We start from the raw sequence: 20,188 nt of genomic DNA, 5'->3' as shown, positions 1-20,188 counted from the left end.
AACTTCGTAACAATTGTAGCAGAATGGGTAGAGCAACGCACGCACGCGTAATGCGGAAATTGTGGATTTGGTTTGGCGGCAAGCTTTTTTTTTTTGTCTAGTTTCATTTCCCTTTAGCTTCTCATTTCTGCACTTCAGTTAAAGAGAAGAATAATTCCCCCTATGATTTTCTCGGCTTATTTATCTGTTGGCTGCATACGGCTGTGATTAAAAATAATCGGGCCCCTCGGCACCCCTTCTTCTCGCTGATTCCGACTAAATTCATCATTCGAAAATAGCTTCAGTTTACGTAATTCTTCAATAGATTCTTCAATAGATTCTTCATACACACAATGCGGTCGATTGCAGTCTACTTTAGCAGTTACATAATTTCTTGGATCACGTTCGCACCATGACGGCGTCAATACCTTATTGAGCGATAGAAGCTCCTAGCAGTTGCTTGTGGAAAATGCAACTTTCATGCACGTGTTTTTCTGTCTTTCGAGATCTGAACATTTCTTCTTCCTTTATTAAACCATGTAAGAAAACCGGTTTGTATTGCTCAGTATTAGCATACTCTTCTATTTTTGTGTGATTTATATTCTGAAATGTGACGTAGCTTCCGTGTAAGAATATGGACGGCGTTGCGTTTTTCTGGTAAAATTTTTGTACTACATGCCATTTTTGCTTCACATTATTATTATACCACTCTGTCGGGTGATCTACTAGAAAAAATATTTGCAATATATGAAAGAAGATATATATATATATTGGTATTCAACATATTAATGTCTTCAAATAGCGTTCTTACACTTAACCAGATGCATTCTTTCATATCAGCCTAAAGAAGGATGCCTGGAGCTCATGACAATTTAACCTCTGTCTGCTTCATTGTTTGCTTGCAATGACAACATCGTTAATTATAGCATGGCAGCGTCCATCTCGAACTAGAGCAGTGCCTCTCCCTTCTTTCTTTAACCCAGTGTCCCAGATAAACAGTAAATGGCAGACGAATTCATTTTTTGTAGGAAGATTTCCTCGGTCAAATATATTTTTAACTAAAAAAAAGCAAGGCAGACTCACATTGAGCGAAGTTTTATTGTGTGAATCCAATTGTAATTATGTTAATCTCAGATGCGTTCACAAGACCCCCGCAAATTTTGTTTTTCATTTCCTTTTTTTTACATACTTTATATGGGTCCATTTTCTGGGCTCATTACAAATAAATATCAGCAATAAGTAGATATCTGAAAGTAGTTTTCTTGTCTGGAATCTGGAAAGAACCCCAAGTCGTGCGTACATCTGCGGAAGGCCCTCAAAGCAAATTTTTCGTGGTATCACACATGTGACAGCACTGGCAAGCATTGTCAGCTTATGAAAGTAAAAGCCTGATCTTCCTACTATAGTAGCTTCGTTTACCTGCTGCTTTTTTGTAGGAATTTATGTCATGCGTTTGCAAATTAAATTACCGAAAGTGAAAGGATTAAAAAGAAACTAACATCATAGATGATGCCTTCTCCATTTCATTTATAGCAGATTTGTTATTTACGAGTAACAATATGCAGTATAACATAACTTTGACACGAGAAGAAAAACAATATTACTTTTGCAGGTACCAGGAATGCCCGTGAGTAAGAAATGCAGTGTTAATTTGATACAATAAATGCACATGGAATGAATAATAATTATTTTAGGAGATCCATTTGGGGGCAATCTTACTACTTGTGACAGTCATTTTGCATGAATTTTTTGTTTGTTTTTTTGCTATACTGTCAAGCGTTTGACTTGCGTACCAAGAGTAATGATTCTTCGATTACTCCACTGAGGCTTCTACTCGTTAGTATTACTAAACCATTACTCGATCTAATTCAAACTGCTCGAAGGCACACCGAACCGAAACAGTCAGAGGGACAGTTTTAAAGATAAATGACTATACTCTTAACGCGAATAAGCCATTACATGTTGACAGCGAAATCAACCAACCATTGCCGTAGCCTTACATGTGTGTGTCGATCGTTTCGACGAGCACATTTATGACTTCCGCATTTTCGCGTATCGCTCTTGCACCTCCGCCAGTAGAGTACGTTAACGCTCCACCCGAGACCTAAATTCGTTTCTAAAAGCCCTCTTCAAACGTTCATGCCATCCCAAGCTGCAGCAGCTATCAAAGTTACCACGTCTTCTTTCACTTTTTTTTTTCTTGCGAGGTCGCGAAATGACTTGGAAGGTGATTTATGATAATCTCTGAAGTATGAACTTGTCCCTACTACGGAGGGCACAATTCCGGGTTTGCCTCCACGGCGCTCGAGTCAGAACGCGTAAAAAAAACGAAGATGATAGAGAGATCGAAGCAACGGCGTTCCAAGATGAGGGAGAGGCTTGGACGACGAATATTCGCGCGCAGCACCGTGGGTAGAGTAAGAATACTGCCAAGTTCATAACAGAAAATATACGGCGAGAAAAATCATCACGTCTGCAATGTGGCCATTCACACGCAGAAAAACGAACAGAGGAAACCCCTATAGGAAATATTAGGCACAAAAGAAGGCCACATAGAAGGCCATTTCGAGCTGAAATTTAGAGACCTAGTGAAAGTCAAAAGAAGCATCAAAACTGCTGGCGATATGTATGCGACATATATATATATATATATATATATATATATATATATATGTGTGTGTGTGTGTGTGTGTGTGTGTGTGTGTGTGTGTGTGTGTGTGTGTGTGTGTGTGTGTGTGTGTGTGCGTGTGCGTGTGCGTGTGCGTGTGCGTGTGTTGCCAGAACGATATGCGGTATCGCAGGTAACAGTGAGAAATGCACAAAGTGCGTCTAAGGAGTGAGGACATGTTGCAACGCACTAAGATGACGAAACTCTGTGTGATGAAATACATGTATGCAAAAACTCGGTGCCTCGTCTATTCTGCCGCTGCGTTTCTCGCAAAACTCGTGTTACGTAACCCATTCACATCTGTTCACTTACGAGGACACAGTAATGATGCGTTAGAAGCAAGGCAAGTGCGTAACTTCCCTGCTTTGGTGAAATGGTGAAAAAAAAAACATTTCGTGTAGTTGTCTTCAGAATGCGCTCGCCGCCATGCCAGAAATACAGTAAATATTAACTAGCCTTAACAGTAATGCGGGCAACGCCATGTGTACCCTCCTTTATAGCTGTGTAGTGGAACAGGCCAAAGCATAGCAGAATTTGCTGACATCTGTACATTTTCTTTCTTTCTTGTTTATAAAATGAGTCCTCTAGTGGAAAGTTTGTAAAAATATCTTAGTGTCAAATTAACTTCTTCCTTGTATCCCATTTATCAGTATGGCTCTTCATATTCTCTCATTGGGCACATTAGCCATGATCCTACCTTGAGAGAAAAAGACGCACATAAATACGATTACTGAATTCATGTTCGTCACTTGGCATTACAGTAGATTGGTCATTCATTACAGGAGTGCAATTCTGAATTCGTTTAAATTCCTCCGTGTTGTCCAATCCGAACGGCCCGTATTAGGTTAAGGCTTCTCTGATCGGCTGAATGGACCAAACATTCCGGACATAGGAAGGTCCAAGATAACACTTTCTGTTTATAACTTTATTACTACATCAACTAGTACTCAAGGACTCATTTCTTTCAATCAATTTCAGGTTCAGCGTATGTGCGTAAGTGCTCCTCAGTTCCCTTTGTTTAAATCACATTAACGTTTTCTTTCTTCTTTTATCTTTCTTTTTTGTTTGTCGTCGCATTTAGTGCACCTTTATCTCACTGTTTACTTATTACTTTGCACTCTCATTTGAATAATCTTGATTATCAGTAGCTTTGTGGCGCAACAGTATCAATGCGGCCAAAATTACGTGCAGCTTGAGATAATCGCCCTTCAGGGGCACCAAATGTCCCAGTACATCTTTTATCTGTAAAGTTTTAAGCGTTAACTATTGTTGCTTCTCCAGCGTCACAAGAACCGAACCTGGGACGTCGAAACACGTGACGAAGAGGTTAGCCATGGTTCAAGCACTCTGTTCACTTTCTTACCACTGGTCACCTCCTGTTTGCTTCGCGATTCACCACGTCAAAGTCACCGCGTTCTTTGCAGTTTTATTCATCTTTGTGTGCCTTTCACGCAGTCGTGGTGTTTGTTCTTGAGCATCATTCGTTGACGATGCGAATATTGCTGCATACATTTACGCAAAATTTTGTTTTCCAGCATCTGCTCTTGGCGCTTAGAACGACAGAACGTTGAGCGAGTTTACAGGTATTCAGGCTATAAAAAGGTATGCGTGCTGACCCGTACGCAAAAAGAGTGATACGCGCCACTCTTGGCGCCACTGGCGCAGTGATTAAACCCCTTACAGAGAGAAAGAAATCCGCAAATCGTTCACAATGACGTGCTCGCTCGTCTCCTGTAAAGTCGAACTCTCACGCTCAGACCGCATTATTGCGCGCCTGCTAGAAGAGCACGTCTTTAGCGCCTCATCTGGCGATAACCCCAAGTTGGGTGGCTCGTTAATGCACGCAACGCGTACCACGCCACCAAGCTTAAGGCACGACCGAAGCGAAGACGAGAATGCACAGTTTGGGAGGGAAGGAGTTTCGGCGAGGCCGTCCTGGAAACTTCGTGCTCGGCATAAAACTGACCTACGAAGACACGACGTCACGCGCGGAAGAACTTCACAAGAAGCCTTAAACGCGAAGTGCCGCCTAATTGCAGCGTTTTGTCACCGACAGTAAAACTTTACTGCTGCACAGTTCGGCCTTTATTGCAACGAAATTACGGTTATTCGCGCTTAAATAACGTGACCTTAACAATACGGCTTAAAATTTCCCTTACTTTCTTTCTTCTCCTTGATTATAACGCAGCCACATCACGCGATAGAAGGTGACAGCTATGGGAAAGCAGCATATTCTGCGGCTAGCATAACCTACACGAAGCTAGTGTTCAATCTTATCCTGCTGGCGATATGGCTATCAAGATCACTTACGTCATAACTTTCACACCTTCCTTGGTACTTCTTCGGGGTAGCTGGTTACGAATGTGTTTGGGAATGCGGTGATTGTGTGTTTCATATTACCGCATGCCTTACGACGTTGCATGTTTTTTTTTTTCTTTTTTTTCCCTGGCACCAAATTCGATCAAGCATCACAGCTTTTTTTCTTTACTCCTACACATGAGTGAGGATTGCACCAGGGGCACACATTCCACGTCTGTCGTGATGCTTACCGTGCATGGCGCATGTCATGAAACGTTTCTCTTTTTCTACTTTGCAGCAATCAAGATTGACAAAGGTACCATCAGTTCTTCTGAAGAAAAACTGCAAACCTTACTGAAATATTCCGAATGCAATTTCCCATATTTTCCGTAAATATTTTGTATACTTCTTACGCAATTTATATGGATTCAAAAATTTCATTTAATTTCCGTAAGATTTGTACGGAAAATATTTTAAGGCATTGGACTGCACGCGGAACATTTGAGTAGGGTAAATACATTAACGGCTGAGTTCCTTCTGTGTGTGTGTGTGTGTGTGTAAAGCTTAAAAAATGGATTTTTTTCTGGCGCTAGTCCTGACGGCTTAGTACAACTAAAAAATTGAAGAGAAAGCTAGCTACTTGTTGTATCTTATGCTGACTTCGATTCCAAGATTTACAAAAAGAAAAAAAAAAGAATCATTAAAGACAGGCTTTCACTAAAACGGGAGAATAATGTTCTTTTTGTCTAATACTTTAAAAGTGCTTGGGTGCACTGAGAACTTTCATATGAGGAATCACTGCGCATGACCAGGAAGTTAATTTTCCAATAACTACGTAAAATGTCAATAACTACGTGTCAATTATTCTGACGAATGAAAGCCAGATGTAAAGCTAACGCTTAAGTTTCTTTTGTTTTATTATTTTGCTTGTTCTTTTTTTGTGTCCTATGCCTTCGGCTGCATCAGCATTTATATCATTTTCGGCTACCCACATAAGAAAACGTCGACTCTGAAAGTATCCTAGCCAGATTTATTTTTGACTCCTTGAAATCAAAGGAAGTGCGCCGAAAAGATTTCATGCACGCGCATTTTCGGTTTTTTTTTCTGAAAATAACGTCTATATTTAAGACATGTGTATTGTACAAGTCGCGACTTGCAACTGGAGGGGTTGGAAGCAGTAAAGATCTACGTGCTGTTGTTGACTGGACACCAAAAAATGTTGACAGCTCACCGCGTTTACGAAGCAAAGGTTGCAGTTTATTGAAATGTTTTTATGGTTATAGGACAGATAAATATGACCAAGCTTGCAACTGCACGTGCGTGAAACGACGCGTGGCTAGTGCGCTATAATCAAGGCTATGCTGTTTTTTTTTGCGGAGCTATATATGTATACCCTCTATCAGGTGCGGACGTACATCGTCACAAAAGAAGGAGCGTCGATGTTATATGCACGAACGCCATTTCAAAAGCACATACACGCCAGCTAATGACCTCAAAAGGCATAGCGTAGGCAACGCGTGGTTGCTGGAACGACGAATTTCTTTGTAATCTTGGTGTTCTGTTGTTTCAGCTATATGTACCCTCAGCATAATCACACTTATGAGGCCAAGTATGCTACGTCACTGAAGACCAGCGTATTCGATCGCGTTAGCTTGGATGAGCAGCCTTAGCTAATTTTGTTTGTGTTCTTTTATTAAAGATATTGCCATTTCAATTTCTTTACTCTTTTTCTACCTTTCTTTCCGTCTGCGCAGCGTAACCGGAAAAGCGGTGAAAAGCAAGACGGCGAAGAAGGCGCCAACAAGTACGAGACCCGCGGGCACATGGAACTTCAGAAGAACCTCAAGAGGTCACAGAACGTCGACAAAGTGTGTCGCATCATGTTTCCATTCGTGTTCTTTGTCTTCAACCTCATCTACTGGTTCTACTACCTCTACCAGAGCGAGTTCACTTGAGACTGAATCGAGCGCCTCTTATCCTGACCCACGTTGACTTCTTACCGGAGTTACAGGACTTTTCAAGAAGATCAACGTGTTCTACGGGAAAGCATGGTCTGTGCCGACCGCAAAAAAAAAAAATGGAACAAAAGACACTTCGGTGTATTCGCACTATGGAAACTTTCTACGCTAGCCTTGTGCTGTATGCCGATCGCTGAGGTTAAAGACGTCGGCTCATACGATGTATGTCAGACGGAATTCGCAGACGTATTTAAACATTGCAAATCATAAACAGAAGTTTCGGTTGTTTATGGGAATTACGGTGCGGTGTATGTGTGCTAGCCAACCTCGATAACTTTGCAGAGTTCCCATCTCCAGTAATTCGTGAGGCGTAATTTTTGTTGCACGCCCACTGCTTGAGAGACGCAACTCGAAATTAAGACACAAAACAGGACATCTGTGTGCTTCCGTATACGAAGCAAAGGTGTCTACTATATGTGTTTTCCCCGCACCGCACTGTCTCTCCTAAGCAGCGCGTACGAAACACCGATTACGTTGAAAGCTTGTGTGTTTTTTTTTTTTTTTTTTTTTTACTTTCTGAAGCAGCTGCTGGCTAGAAAAGGCTCAATTTCATTTATTGAATGCACCCTTGTGGACACTGTTCATGTTTATCTGTCTAACATTGTGCAGACGTATTTACACTTCTGTTTAGTTAGTTAAGCCTTGTAATGGCGGGAGTGAACTCGCAACAGCTACAGCATTTGTTTGTTAATCTTGTTGGCTTGCAAGCGTGTGACCGTGAAAAGCCCTACGAGTGGTGCTCTAGCATATCGTGTATTGACAAATCTTTTTGAATTATTAATAGCTGTTCTGATTTACTGACAGATAAGCGGAGCTGGCGATGCCCCTTGGGGATTTTTTTTTTTTTGCTGTTTTGTCCTGTTTGCTGAAACAAAACCTGTGCAAAGTGTATTACATTTACTAAGCAGATTTACACTTCGCAGTTGTATCATAAATCCAGGCGATCGAGAGAATGAATGTCACAACCGCGGTATTTTGGAACAACCACATTGAGCCGCCAAGGAATTGCTATTGCTAGCAATTTTTTCTTAAGTGCTTAATTCGTCATTCGGATATGTGTGTGAGAGAGAAACAACTCTGACGCGACAATGGTTGTCTGTGCTACTTGACTAACCTTACCGAAGCGTGTTTAGTCCATTTCATGCTTGTGCATTTAAAGCGCCGAAAATTACATGCACGTGAGTTAAAGATGCCCTCAAACACTTTATTCTCATTTCTTTATTTCAGTCCTTCGTCAGCTCTAAGTGACTTCTTGGCTGAAGGATGCTTTCTTTACTGTACCGAAAGTTGAAAGACTTGAGAAAGAGAGAGAAAGGGAAAGAAAGACAAGGAGGTTAGCCAGTGTAAATACCGGATGGCTACCCTGTACTGGGGGTGCCTTGAGGGTGTTCTCTGAAGGGCATAGTACAGCGTGTTCTAGACACCATCACCGAAAGAGGACAAATTCGCAGGAAAAGTTGTGCGGAATAATTTTTCCATAAGAATGGACCGCATCACACATATGAAGTGCTAATAATTAATTATAAGCAGCGACTCGTTTGTCCTTCAGTCACAAGATGCAATGCCACAGAAATCCAGAGTGTTTTTCAGACTAATTGGTCACTATAGCGTAGCTGTAGCGGGGTGCGTCAGCTTATGCAACTATGCCTCAAGTGCACAGAACACAAACAGCGGCGCACAACCATAAAGTAATTCAACAGTGGCATCGCGGTCTCACGATTTAAAGTGTAAACATTTTCACTTATGCGAGGAGTTATTTGCTTCTACTTCTGTATTGGTCCAGTCAAGAATGATTTAAGGGGATATATGGCACAAAATAGAATGAATTTCTCCGCAACGGTTCGCGTGTAGTCGCTATGAGATTCCAAACTCGTAACCGTAGCACCTGCGTTTAACACCATAGTTGCCGTCGCACCACTCACTAAGTCCCCTAATGGCTTTGTGACGTGTGGGGTCACGATCCAAATTTGCGCGGGGCCAAGCTCAGAACCTATCCTTTTGCTTTTTTTTTAAGCAGTTACCATCAAGACGTCGAGAATTTACGGTATCGCGCGTGATGCGTTGGTATGTGTCCTGCATCACTACAGATATATATGAAGGTTGGGTGAGCTCGGAGGCAATAAAAAGTGTCAACTAAAGGCGTCTGAGCCTCTGAGGGCCTTTGTAGGTAGCGAACATGCTCGAAGTTGTGTACGACTTCGTGTTGTAGGCAGTAGCGAAGGTGGATGACCAAACCACGGGGCACCTGGTGGGACCAAACTTGCCTGTATGCCTGGGCGCCGAGAACCACGATGAAATTTTTACGAACGCGGTGTGCATTTGCTACATCCTTCCGACGCATTGTTGTTTCTCCAATTAAGCGGTATGTCGTGTTGTCTAGTCAAATGAGCGTGTACGTTGGAATGCTATACACGTTATTTTTCATGTCTATTGCTGGATTTCCGTAAACAGCAGTGCGAGTTCCCCGTGAAGCCAAGCAGGTCATCTGACTGCACTCTCGATTCCTTGTTAAGAAAGGGTACCGGCAGGTCGGTCGCGCTGCTATCCGCGCCTGGTGAACGATAGTTGTTTTGTGCCCCTAGTCATCGTCTAGCCTGTGTATGTTCATCAAATGCTTGAAGCTTAGTCAGGAGGGACCTGCGTTATATTGAAACAGCCGATTTCTTAATTATGTGCATCTCTGCAGTAAGAATCTTGTGCGTTATCACGAGTGTGGCATTATGACAGTAAGTGGTTTTGTACATCTCACCATGCCACAAACCAAAAAGAAAGGATGGGTTCTGTCGTTTAAACAGAGCTGTAAATTAGAAACGGGCACGATTAATGGGAATACCAGATAGCCTGTTGATGGGCCCCTGTTCGCAATTGGTCTTACATGGACTCCTCGATTTTCGAGAGAGAAGTTCAGCATCAGATTCAAATGTCGATCCGCTGAGCCAATAGTCGTACTGGCGTAGAAGAGTAATTGTTTTTAGCCCCTTTAAGAAATCAAGAGCTTAGTAGGAGCAAAGCGTGTGCAAAACATGATCGCGTGTGGCAGAATGCATCGTTGTGATACATTAATGCGTGGTTATTGTCGAGTTGTACATGCACTCACGAGTGGTGGCATGGTTTGAATTTTGTTGTACTAAGCCTTGCCAAGAGATATAAACAGCTCTGAAACTAAGTAGCACTTAAATATGAACGCTGTTAAGACCTTGTTTTCAGACAGCGCTTAATGTGTATGTAGAGTCAAATACTATTGCGATGTTGCAGTCATAACCAGCAAGCTTCCTATAATTAAGATAGCCTATTTGAACCGTACCAAGAGCGCTTACTTTCGACTACTTCAGTGAAAGTAAAAACTTATACTTTGGTCGAAGAAACGTTGGAACAATGCTGGTCATAAATCTTCATGAAGTAATTCCCTGCAGGAAGCCCTCGAGCTCGCAGCACAGACGATATTTGTTCATGTAGTTATGAGCCATCATTGAGCTAACCTGTGTCCGGTCCTTCTGTCATAAAACGGAGCTTCTTTCACATTTTGAACTGTGAATGTACACTTCATAACTTCTTATCTCGCCCTTATACGCACATAGCCGGTCTCTCGTAGTAAGGAGACTCAGGCGGGACATCCATGTTTCGTCGACGGTATTCCCATGTACTAGGCTCAAATGTGAACAAGGTTGTGCGACGTGACCGATGCGATCTCAACACTCTCTGTAGCCGCAGTTGTATCATGAGAATTCCATATATAGATGGTCTATATATAGCTTATATATAATTCGCCTTTTCGAACTGAATAATTAAATAGAATAATCGATAACCAGGAATGTAAAACAACTCTGCTAGTTAAACAACTTACAAGGAACGATCAATATTGATGAAGAGAAACTCGACTCCCACATTTCAGATGTATTAAAGCGCGTAGTTGCGCTTTAATCCGACAGCACGGCTCTGATGTTGCGAAAGGTTCGAAAATTGGTGAATTCATGGAAGTGTACCACAAACGTATTTAATTTCGTTGGCCACACTTTCCTATGCACGTACGTCGTCAGGACACGCCGCTTGTTTACGTAGGTATTAGGGAGCTTAGATTAGGGGGACGCAAGCGTTGGGGCCTCCTAGCACTTGGGGCCACGGAACTGCGCATGCGCAGACACCTACTGCGCATTCGTAGTACCATGGCCCCACGCGTTAGGCGGCCCCAACGCTTGCGTCCCCCTAATATAAAACTCTCTATTATCTTCATGAGTAAGCGTGGGCCATTTTCGCAGCCTGCACACTCTGCCAATAGTCGCTAGCATTCTCCGGACAAGACGCTACGCCTCAGTGGTAACAGACCACCCAGAAGTTAACAAGTGACCTCTTTGAACGACCAAAAGTAAAACACGATCGCATGCGGATATAGATGTCTACATGGCGTTAACAGCACATGGCGGTTCAATAACGAGCGGCGACAGTTCACAAGTTTCGATTGCGCATTTCTAACAGTCGCCTTCTTTCTACATAGCACTCATCTTAAGTCCCCCCTTGAAAGTTTTGAAATATTCCAAGACCTGAGCCCGAAATACTTAATTCCAGCGATAAATTGGCCAATGAAGAATTTGTGAGCAGTTTAAATGAGCTCACGACGGTGCATTCTTCTTAAGCTCATCATGTACCAGTATTTGTAATGTTCTATAGTAGTCATTATTGGTGCATATGGTGACGACGGAACATTTACCAAGTTTAACCGTCCAGAAGAAATGATTTCTATCACCTGAGCGAGATTGGTTCCGTATGAATCTTAAAAATACTGCTCTGAAGTTTGCTGTGGCCGTAACGTAAATAATTTTAAAAATGTCGCTGCCGTGCTAGAGACCATAGATTGAACAGTTAGAAAGCTCAGGAGTATTGCTTCTTGGTCAGTTTTGCCCTTTGATATGGGTAAGACGTAAAAGCATCTACAACGTTCAAGAGCTTAGTCGCGTGATTGCCCTATTTACACTATGATGTACCGCATAGACTTGGAAGTGTATGGCAATATGTGTGTCCAGAAAGTCATCAGTGACTCGAAAAAGAAGAGCCAACAGCAAAGATGATGCTGGTATTGCACACCAACGCTCATGTGTATTGCTTGTTTCTTCAGGCGGTGAAAATATAAACAATCCGGGAATGTTTATTTATGCACATTATACCCTTTTTAAAAGTGTTCTATATAACCCTCCCGATGTGATAAAGACGCTTTGTGATTGCGAAATATGGTCGGACGGTCGGAATATGTCCTTAAGGAACACCTATAAAGTGAAAATGGGAGGAGTTTCTAAAGCACTCACAAGACTAATTTTCTATAAACAGCGGTCTGCACAAAGTTAGCTCAAGAATGACACTGAGAGACGGGCGAGGCAGAGATGTAAGTAATCAGAATCAGGGCTACGTAGCAGATATGATAACCACGATAGCTAGGCCTCCCATTGCGTTGTGTTGGTTGGGTCACTCACACGTTCAAGCGCACTGCAAATCGCCCGCATCGTGCTCATATTCACACTTCCACCAGTCACCGTTTCTGTGCCCCCGTTAATGTGCCATTGCTCACAATAAGTGTCGTTTTCGATATTTCGGTGTTGACGTTTTTAATAAAAATTGTTTTCCCACATTTGTGTCAAAGTAGTAAAGGCCGTCAACCACATAGCACGCCAACGGGTCAAGTCACGGGAACTCGCCACCAGACTTGGGACCCAGGTGGACTTCGGCATCGTCGACTAAGGGTAGGATAAAATAGTTTGTCTTTTTCTCCTCCCTCGGTTCTTCGTCTATGGAACCTGAAACGTACGCACTTATGTGAAACACCGTTTAAAACTGTCCCAACACTCTACAAACACAGCGCTGCATGGTAAAGCTAAGTTTGTAAAGTTCTGCTCGGTAAAGTTAAGCAAGTGGCCAAGGAGTGGCTTCCGTGCCTAAAGGTAAGCCGAATAAGTGCAATCGTAGGTTGTTTTTTTTTTTTTTTTTTTTTTTGGCAGTGGTGCGACGGGATCTGAGCAAAGGTCCCGGTCCGGGAAGAAGTCCGGAAAATTTCGCGAAGAACACAGAATGAGCAACTCCGAGTGAATGATTGCTTTAAAGCCCCATTCGCACTAGCAGGGCTTTTGCTGGTCGCCTGACGTAGATTTTTCGGTCGCCTATCTTGTCGGCGACTGGAAAATCTACGTCGCAGCCGTCGGTTCGAGACTGGTTTTCTTCGCCCGAAAAAAACAACACCGCTTGTCGCAATGGAATCGGAACGCGGGAGTTTTGCCTTGCTGGCTCATGAAAGCTTGGCTTCCCGATTCCCACAATGCGGGGGACCTGCATAATTTTTGGAGTACACAAATGCCCAATATTCTTGCAATGCCCAAGATTTCCGTTAACCGCTAGAAGTGTGCTATGCAGATGCAGGCCATGGTGCGCTGGCACCCTTAGACCCAAGCTGTGCCCCGACAGCCACATTTGGTTGAGCTACGTTGCAGGGAGTAATCGAAGTTCTTTTTAGGTTAAAGTAAAGCCATATGAAAACGAGTTACAATGGTGCACCTAACCAAATCAATTAGTTAATTGTGTTAATACATCGCACCCGTTGTCTGCGGTCCGACACCGCTGACGCTATGCCATCGTTATAATCGCGGAAATATAGTTTTGCCTTTGTAGAACTGGCGAGTGCGCCGATTTGTTTCTTTCATTGATACATTCAGTATAGATTATTTGCTCAATCATTCTGGCCTTAAATGAAAGTTAACCAAATGGTTTCTAGTTATGAATCAAAAATTTTAAACGGGTAATTTCGCCCAAAGGGCTACACTTTTACAGCGCTAGCAAGGACAACAGCCTTTATCCAGAACAGAACAGGAGCGAAGCGGGCGTGGGCAGTTCCTCCGCTCTCCATGCACGGCGTTCTGCATAAAAATGGCTGAGGTTTAACTCTTGTAAACTTAGTTATTAGGAGCGAAAGGGCGGTTTGGCTTGGTTTCGCAAAGACTATGCACACAGTCTTTCATTAATGCATGCTTCCGCGCTTGGTAAGCTTCTCTATAACGTGCTAATAGGGCCTCCCTTAGCTCCGCTGTTTCAGCAGTCAACTTTGCATTTGCTTGAGATTTCGCAGCCTGCCCTCTAGCTATATCTACTGGATGATTGGATTCAACCTGTCGATTGCGCTGAAGCGCATGCACAGACGGCCCCAGCCGGCACGCCACAGCCACTGAGCGACCAAGCGCCGCCGAATCAGCCGTTAAATCCCTCGCCTAGTCACGCGGTAACGCAGCGGTGATGCTCCGAGCGAGCGCAGCTGAGACGCCTCTCCGCAGCGCATCACATGGCGTGACGTCACACGTGCCCGCACTTGCGCTCCGGCGGCTCAAGATCAGTGCGACACGATGAATGACCTTGTGAGACATGGCGCAGTAGAGCTTTCGCTCTAATATACGCGGGAGTGACATGTTGGCGCGTCGCAGCACGCAAAGTAACTTCTCCAAGGTAAATATACCTGGTAGCGAAGCTTTCATAGAAGCCCATACGTTCAAAGCATGGCGGTTCATCTGCGGTTCATGGGGCTTAGCGCCATCTGTGTGAGGAGGGAACACTTCCGGCGGAAGAAAAAATAATTTGACATCATATCCGTTAAAAACAGAAGTGACGGCATTTTGTTCTCAAAGGCGCGAAATTTGTTTTCGAAGGCTGGCCATTAGACCTGTATATTCAAGCGCTCCGCCATTCGACTTGATGGGCGTTTCGAGCTTTCAGCGCGGAAAGCGATGCACGAAAAGGTCAGCCGTACGGGTGTCGAAGTCGCATCGCTGCACGTAACATACTTTCTTTGGAGGCCGACGAACGCTTTGGGCGTAGGTGCTCGCCCTTTCTTCGAACGCTAAGCCCGTCGGCCAGCGCTGTCCCACGAAAACAACTAAAGTAAACAACTATCTGGCGGTCGCAATTCACTACTTTTGACTGAACAGGTTAAGAAACAATGAAACTACCCGCGTCACCAAATTGAGACAAACGTCGACAAGCAAACAACACAACACGTCAGGGGGGCGTATTCTAACAGGTGAACTTTACGAGTGCCCCTTTCTGCCCACTTCAAGAGCTGCATTGCTTTGCAAGTGATGGCGGCGTCAACGCCGGCCGCTATCGGTGGGCTCTCTTACGGTGGGCGCTGAAAAAAAGGTATTTATTGATAATGATCAAGTAAAATAGAATTCTTTTTTCGCCATGCGTACATAAAATTGATTAGGAATTTTATTTTCGTAGAATGAATCTAACAATGCCTCGCTTTAATTAAAAAACGCTTTTTTCTTTCCCGATGTTTGTTCCCTCCAAACATAGTTGCGCTTCAGTCGCTGCTCCCATAACCACCCTTGCTGATGTCGGTGACAATTCGTTCTGAACCTCTTTTCGCCCGAAGCTTCGCGACCATTTAGATCGACCTTGACTTCTCTGGGACAAAATCAACACCGTCCTGGCGGCTACCAGGCGTCTCACAACGCTGGCCTGATGAGGAGCGCCACCGGTGGCGTTGCAGGCATTGCACCTCGATACTGCACGAGATCATACCGATAGGCAAACCGTTGGCGTTAGTCAGTGCCCAGTTGAAATATTAGATAAGGTTATCTTGACGTTAACTCCCCGTTTCGCTCAGACCAGTAGCCTAGCAGCTCAGCAGGAACGCTCCTGTGCTTACGGCCGTGCGCTTGCGGACCACGCTACATGCCAGAAGAGGAAGGTAGAACGCGGTCCAGACTCGGTCACGGAGGCGATTGAGAGAGAGGGATCAAAAGAAGTAAATCACGCTGAGCGTAGCGTAGATCGGTGCGTACATTTCGCTTGGCCGCTTTTGCAGCCAAACGCACCCCTCGCCTCTATAAATACCCTGGATCTAAACCCGCGCACGCGCAGTCGTGGTCTAATTTTAGAATTGCTATCGCAATAATGCTATCGATACTATACTATCTATCTAATACTATCGATATTATTGCTATCGCAATAATATCGCAATTGTACACCATCACGACAACCTTCACTTACGAAGGGCACCGCGTAAGCCATACTTCACGAAGCTATGTATATGCACATTTGGCCCCGCAAGGAAGGCCAGGAACCTAGATTCGGATAGAACGAGACGCGTTTAAAGCAAACCACTCCCCTCACGATGCACCTTTTCATTTTTATACATATCAGAGTATTCGTGATCTGACAAATATTACGAGCAAGTAATCACGACGACAGTACACGCGCGCACATACACAAATACACGTAGCAAAAGGCTCGAGTGCCAAGCGGCGTCGTTGGCGGACAAACATCGTTGTCCCATGTGTCTACGCTCGCTTCATTACTGGTGCCTTGGGAAGGGATCGGAAAGGCAAGCAGACGCTTCAGCGCAAAAACCACGAAGTTCGAGGTGAGTTCCCTTTGCCAGTTCACCCAAGCAGCAGCTCAGTATCTATGGTAATTTTACGTAAATAAAAAAACACATCAAAATAGCACAGGTAGAACAACTGAGCCGGATCGTCCAAAGGTAATGTTGGCGCGGCTAGAAGTCCTGGTCTGTGTTCCTGCGCTTGTTCAGGTACCGGAACTCCCGTCCAATGTCGCCCTGCAGAAGAAAAAAAAAGCAGATTAAAGGATTCTTTTATGTGTAGCTGTAATATAGCTTCATGGAATAAAATGGCGCCGTCAATCTGCGCGTCTTTCAAAGCGTACGCTGATAAGTATAATATAGACGAAGGAAACAGGCATGTTGCATCAGTGAAACAAGCCAGCCCTGCCACATGCCTCGTTTGACACGAATCCTGCCGTAAAGATCGATCACATTTACTCTCTGCACGCTTTAATTATCTCGAGACGGCGTGATGGGGGTTGGCCCGAACTGCTTCTCTTGTATTCGCATACTTTATTATTTCTTTCTTTCGCGAGTTGTGCCTGTTGTGGTATAATTTCAGCAAGTTCACGAGCCCTGTCTGTTGAAATAGCGCATTAGAAACGTCTTTATTTAGAGACTTTACTTGCTAATCGAAATTTAAGTGTTGGCTCCTGCTGGTGCACAATAGCTCAGCTTTATGCGCACGCCGTTAACTTGGGAAAAGTGTGAGCAGACTGGACGCAGCCAATGGATTTTACACAAGTGCGTCATTCGAAAAGGCTCTGTTGCTGTCCCAGCATGTGTGTTCTCTCTTACCCGTCGACTGGCTTCCATCTCTGCGATACGCTCCTCTTCCGTAGGCACTCGGCGAAGCCAGTCGAACTCCAGCGGCAACTTGTACTGCTTATTCGAAATTACAATAATCACTGGTCGCGGCCGGGTTGCGAAGTCACCCTGCAAAGTAAAGAGGAATTGCGGTGTTCATTTCACTGCTGGTGCAGATCAAGAGAGTTGGCGTTAGCGAATGTGTGACCAGCACTGTTCGTACAATTCGGCAGCGTTTGACTACCATTCGTCGTACCTCCTACTTGATCAAGTCGAAGTGCAGCACACTGCCTTCCTCCCCACATTAGTCGACAACGTTTATTATATAATATTATATATAGTATTGTAAAATATTATAATGTCTCATCAGACATTAGGTCTCAGCTCTTCGTTGCAAGACTAATGTGATTTTACATATGTTAACTTGTAGAAATATGTGCCATTAGGCGTGCTTACTCAACGGGACATGGCAGTTCTATGGAGATGGGGGGATCACTGTTGCAGGCAGTGCAGTGCGCTCATGCGATTTTTCACTGCAGTTCGCTTAGCCTAAATCTGTTGACTTAAAGAGGTATGAATGCAAACTAGTTGTTACGAATTCATCGGCGAAAAACAGCGCGAATAAACACGGACAAGGGAGAAACACAGGACAAGCGCGGCCATACCTATTCACTGCAGTGCGCTGAACCGATACCTTTTGTCACACACTCGTAGGAAGACGAATAATGCCACTACGTCACCTTCAAATCCGGAAGCACAATCAACACAGTCGTTCCACCACCAAGTCACGCCGCTGAAGACACTTCAGGTTCAGGGCATGCAAACAAGCAAGGTAACGAGTCTAAAAGAGGAAGATTATTATCAACTCACGGGGAAAATGAACCTCTTGACGGTGCGCGGAATGTAGGCTGGCGCCACGTAGAGGTCCCCGATGTTGACGTCGACTAGCGTGCCCTGGATCAGGAGGATGTCCTCGATGTCCGGACTTACGAGGAAGTCATGCGCGCTCGCCAAGTCCGGCAACAGAAACGAGCTCAACCGCATCTTGATCTTCTCCACGGGCCACGTCTGGCGAAATAGCCAAGAATTCTCTGAGAAGGGCATCGAGACATTCACTGCGCTTTCGCCTCATCATGGGTAGACATACGCCTGGCCCACAGTGTCGGTAACACTTTGTTTACATGAAGTTGTGAAATCCCAGCCGAAAACACTGCTATTTTAGCAAGAAGCTATAATTAAAACCGCAGGAACAGACGCAATCAATAACGAGTACAACGGTTCCTTACATTTTTTTAATTTTTTTTTCAGTAGACTGAGTGCATGGTGGATTTCAGGAGACGAGCTGTAGTTAAAGTAAAATGTGTACACATTCTCACGTGGTCCACCACCTTATGTTTGTTTCGTAAAGAAATGACGAGGCGATCATTCAGCGTAGGTATCTCTCACAGCTTACACCTTTATGCCCTTGACGAGCATTAATTGTTTCATTACGTAAACTTAGGTCATCTACATTTTCTTGCATGGTGTCCGACTCACCTGGTACTTCGCTTGAGTTTGTAAAATGAGCACGCCGAAAATGTTGGCGATATAGTACCATATCTGGTACAGGAAGCTAGGAGGCTTGGTGAATATCTGTATCGCCTCCACAACGCGGCTCCTGGGGATAATGTACGCCTGCAAAGAGAAACAAATACGTAGATGTCAAGTGGCAAAAGACACTAGGGAGACCTAAGGGTGAAGATTTTTATAGGGGTGTTCTAATATCGAATTTTATGAAACAAATAGATTTAAAATATTTGAGGAAAACGACTAACCAACTATCTCTTACTGAATATTTCGTCATTCACCCTCCCCCCCTCTAAAAAAAGTCAAATACATCGATTGCGTGCAGTGCCTAAACTATAAAACTGCGTTAATTTGGTTGAGTATTTTTACATTTTTAAAACGCTAAAAACGAATACAGAACATGAAGGCTAGGCAGGCGCTGAACTGGTTTACTTAAGACACAAGTAGGCACCTGTCTACAACAGAGCTTGGAGCTATAATAAAAAATCAAAAGGAAATTCGCATTCACTGCTCGTCCTGCCTAACAGACTATCTGTCTTTCTTAAGATATGTAGGTGGAAGATAAAAAGCCTGAGTGTAGTTTTGACTGCGACTTGTTTTAGGTAGTTCGCGTGAGTTTCCGTTAAACTAAGACTTCCTTTTCGGATTTCGCGAGCTCTGAAAATAATCCTGTATCAGGTTAGATACTGCTTATTCTGCAGTCTACCTCAGCTGATTTTGGAAATCGCCGGACAATTGTTCCCGCACGCATGTAGAGAGTACTGCGCCTTAGAAACGGGCTGCGCGGATCGCTTTTAGTAATATTATACTCTACAGATTTCTTTTCTCTTCGACGTATTATGTAAAGGTATGTCTAAGGCTGTGCGTGTCTCGCACGTGTATTTAGAAGACGGCAGCATTTGAATTTGATTTAGTGCATGGAAGTACTTGAAAAAGCGCGAATCTTCTTGTCGAGCGCGTAATTTAAAAAAGTTTTTTTTTTTTTAGTGCGTCGCATTTAAGAGTTTTGAGCGCAAAATGAGAGCAACTCTGATAGTACATCCGTGAAGTCAACGAGGCTCTCAGTGGCACTATTACGTGCGGTAATAATGAATGGAGTACGAACAGACGGATCATGGCGTTTGTGCCGCATATGATATTTCAATTACCATTTATTTAGCGCCATTCTGCATGAAATTGGAGGATTTTGGTGTTGTATACCTAGACGTGTAATCTTCTGTTTGATATATATATATATATATATACATACAGGGTGTTTCAGCGATCACTTTCAAAATTTATTAAAGGTTGCCTGGGGCAGATAACCTGATTCTATCATTCTAGTTAATGAGCTAGACTACTCGAAGAGGTGGACATTACTTGCACAAAAAATGACATTATGATCGACTAATCACCAAAATTCACAAACTAAGTTTTTACATATTACCTGATGGCCCATATTGCAATTAATAATTGCAGCCGTGGAGTTCCCAAGGCAGA

At 43.7% G+C, this 20,188-nt stretch overlaps 1 protein-coding gene across 4 annotated transcripts in view; it reads left to right on the top strand.

Moving 5' to 3' along the window:
- LOC119455845 (glycine receptor subunit alphaZ1-like) overlaps positions 1–12,578 on the top strand; it is a 145,878-nt gene extending 133,300 nt beyond the window's left edge. The window contains exons 7-9 of one of the 4 annotated variants that reach the window (XM_037717348.2): positions 3,929–3,973; positions 5,244–5,261; positions 6,700–12,578. In XM_037717348.2, coding sequence (XP_037573276.1) covers positions 3,929–3,973; positions 5,244–5,261; positions 6,700–6,900 — 264 coding nt within the window. In that variant the 3' untranslated portion in view covers positions 6,901–12,578. The remainder of the gene's footprint in view (positions 1–3,928; positions 3,974–5,243; positions 5,262–6,699) is intronic. The other 3 variants (XM_037717350.2, XM_037717349.2, XM_037717351.2) reach the window with 3 other exon arrangements.
- Positions 12,579–20,188: the final 7,610 nt, after the last annotated feature.

Source organism: Dermacentor silvarum, chromosome 6 (genome assembly GCF_013339745.2).
Source record: "Dermacentor silvarum isolate Dsil-2018 chromosome 6, BIME_Dsil_1.4, whole genome shotgun sequence".
NCBI lineage: Eukaryota > Metazoa > Arthropoda > Arachnida > Ixodida > Ixodidae > Dermacentor > Dermacentor silvarum.
Note: the sequence above shows the minus strand (reverse complement) of the source record. Positions and strands in the feature narration are given on the sequence as shown.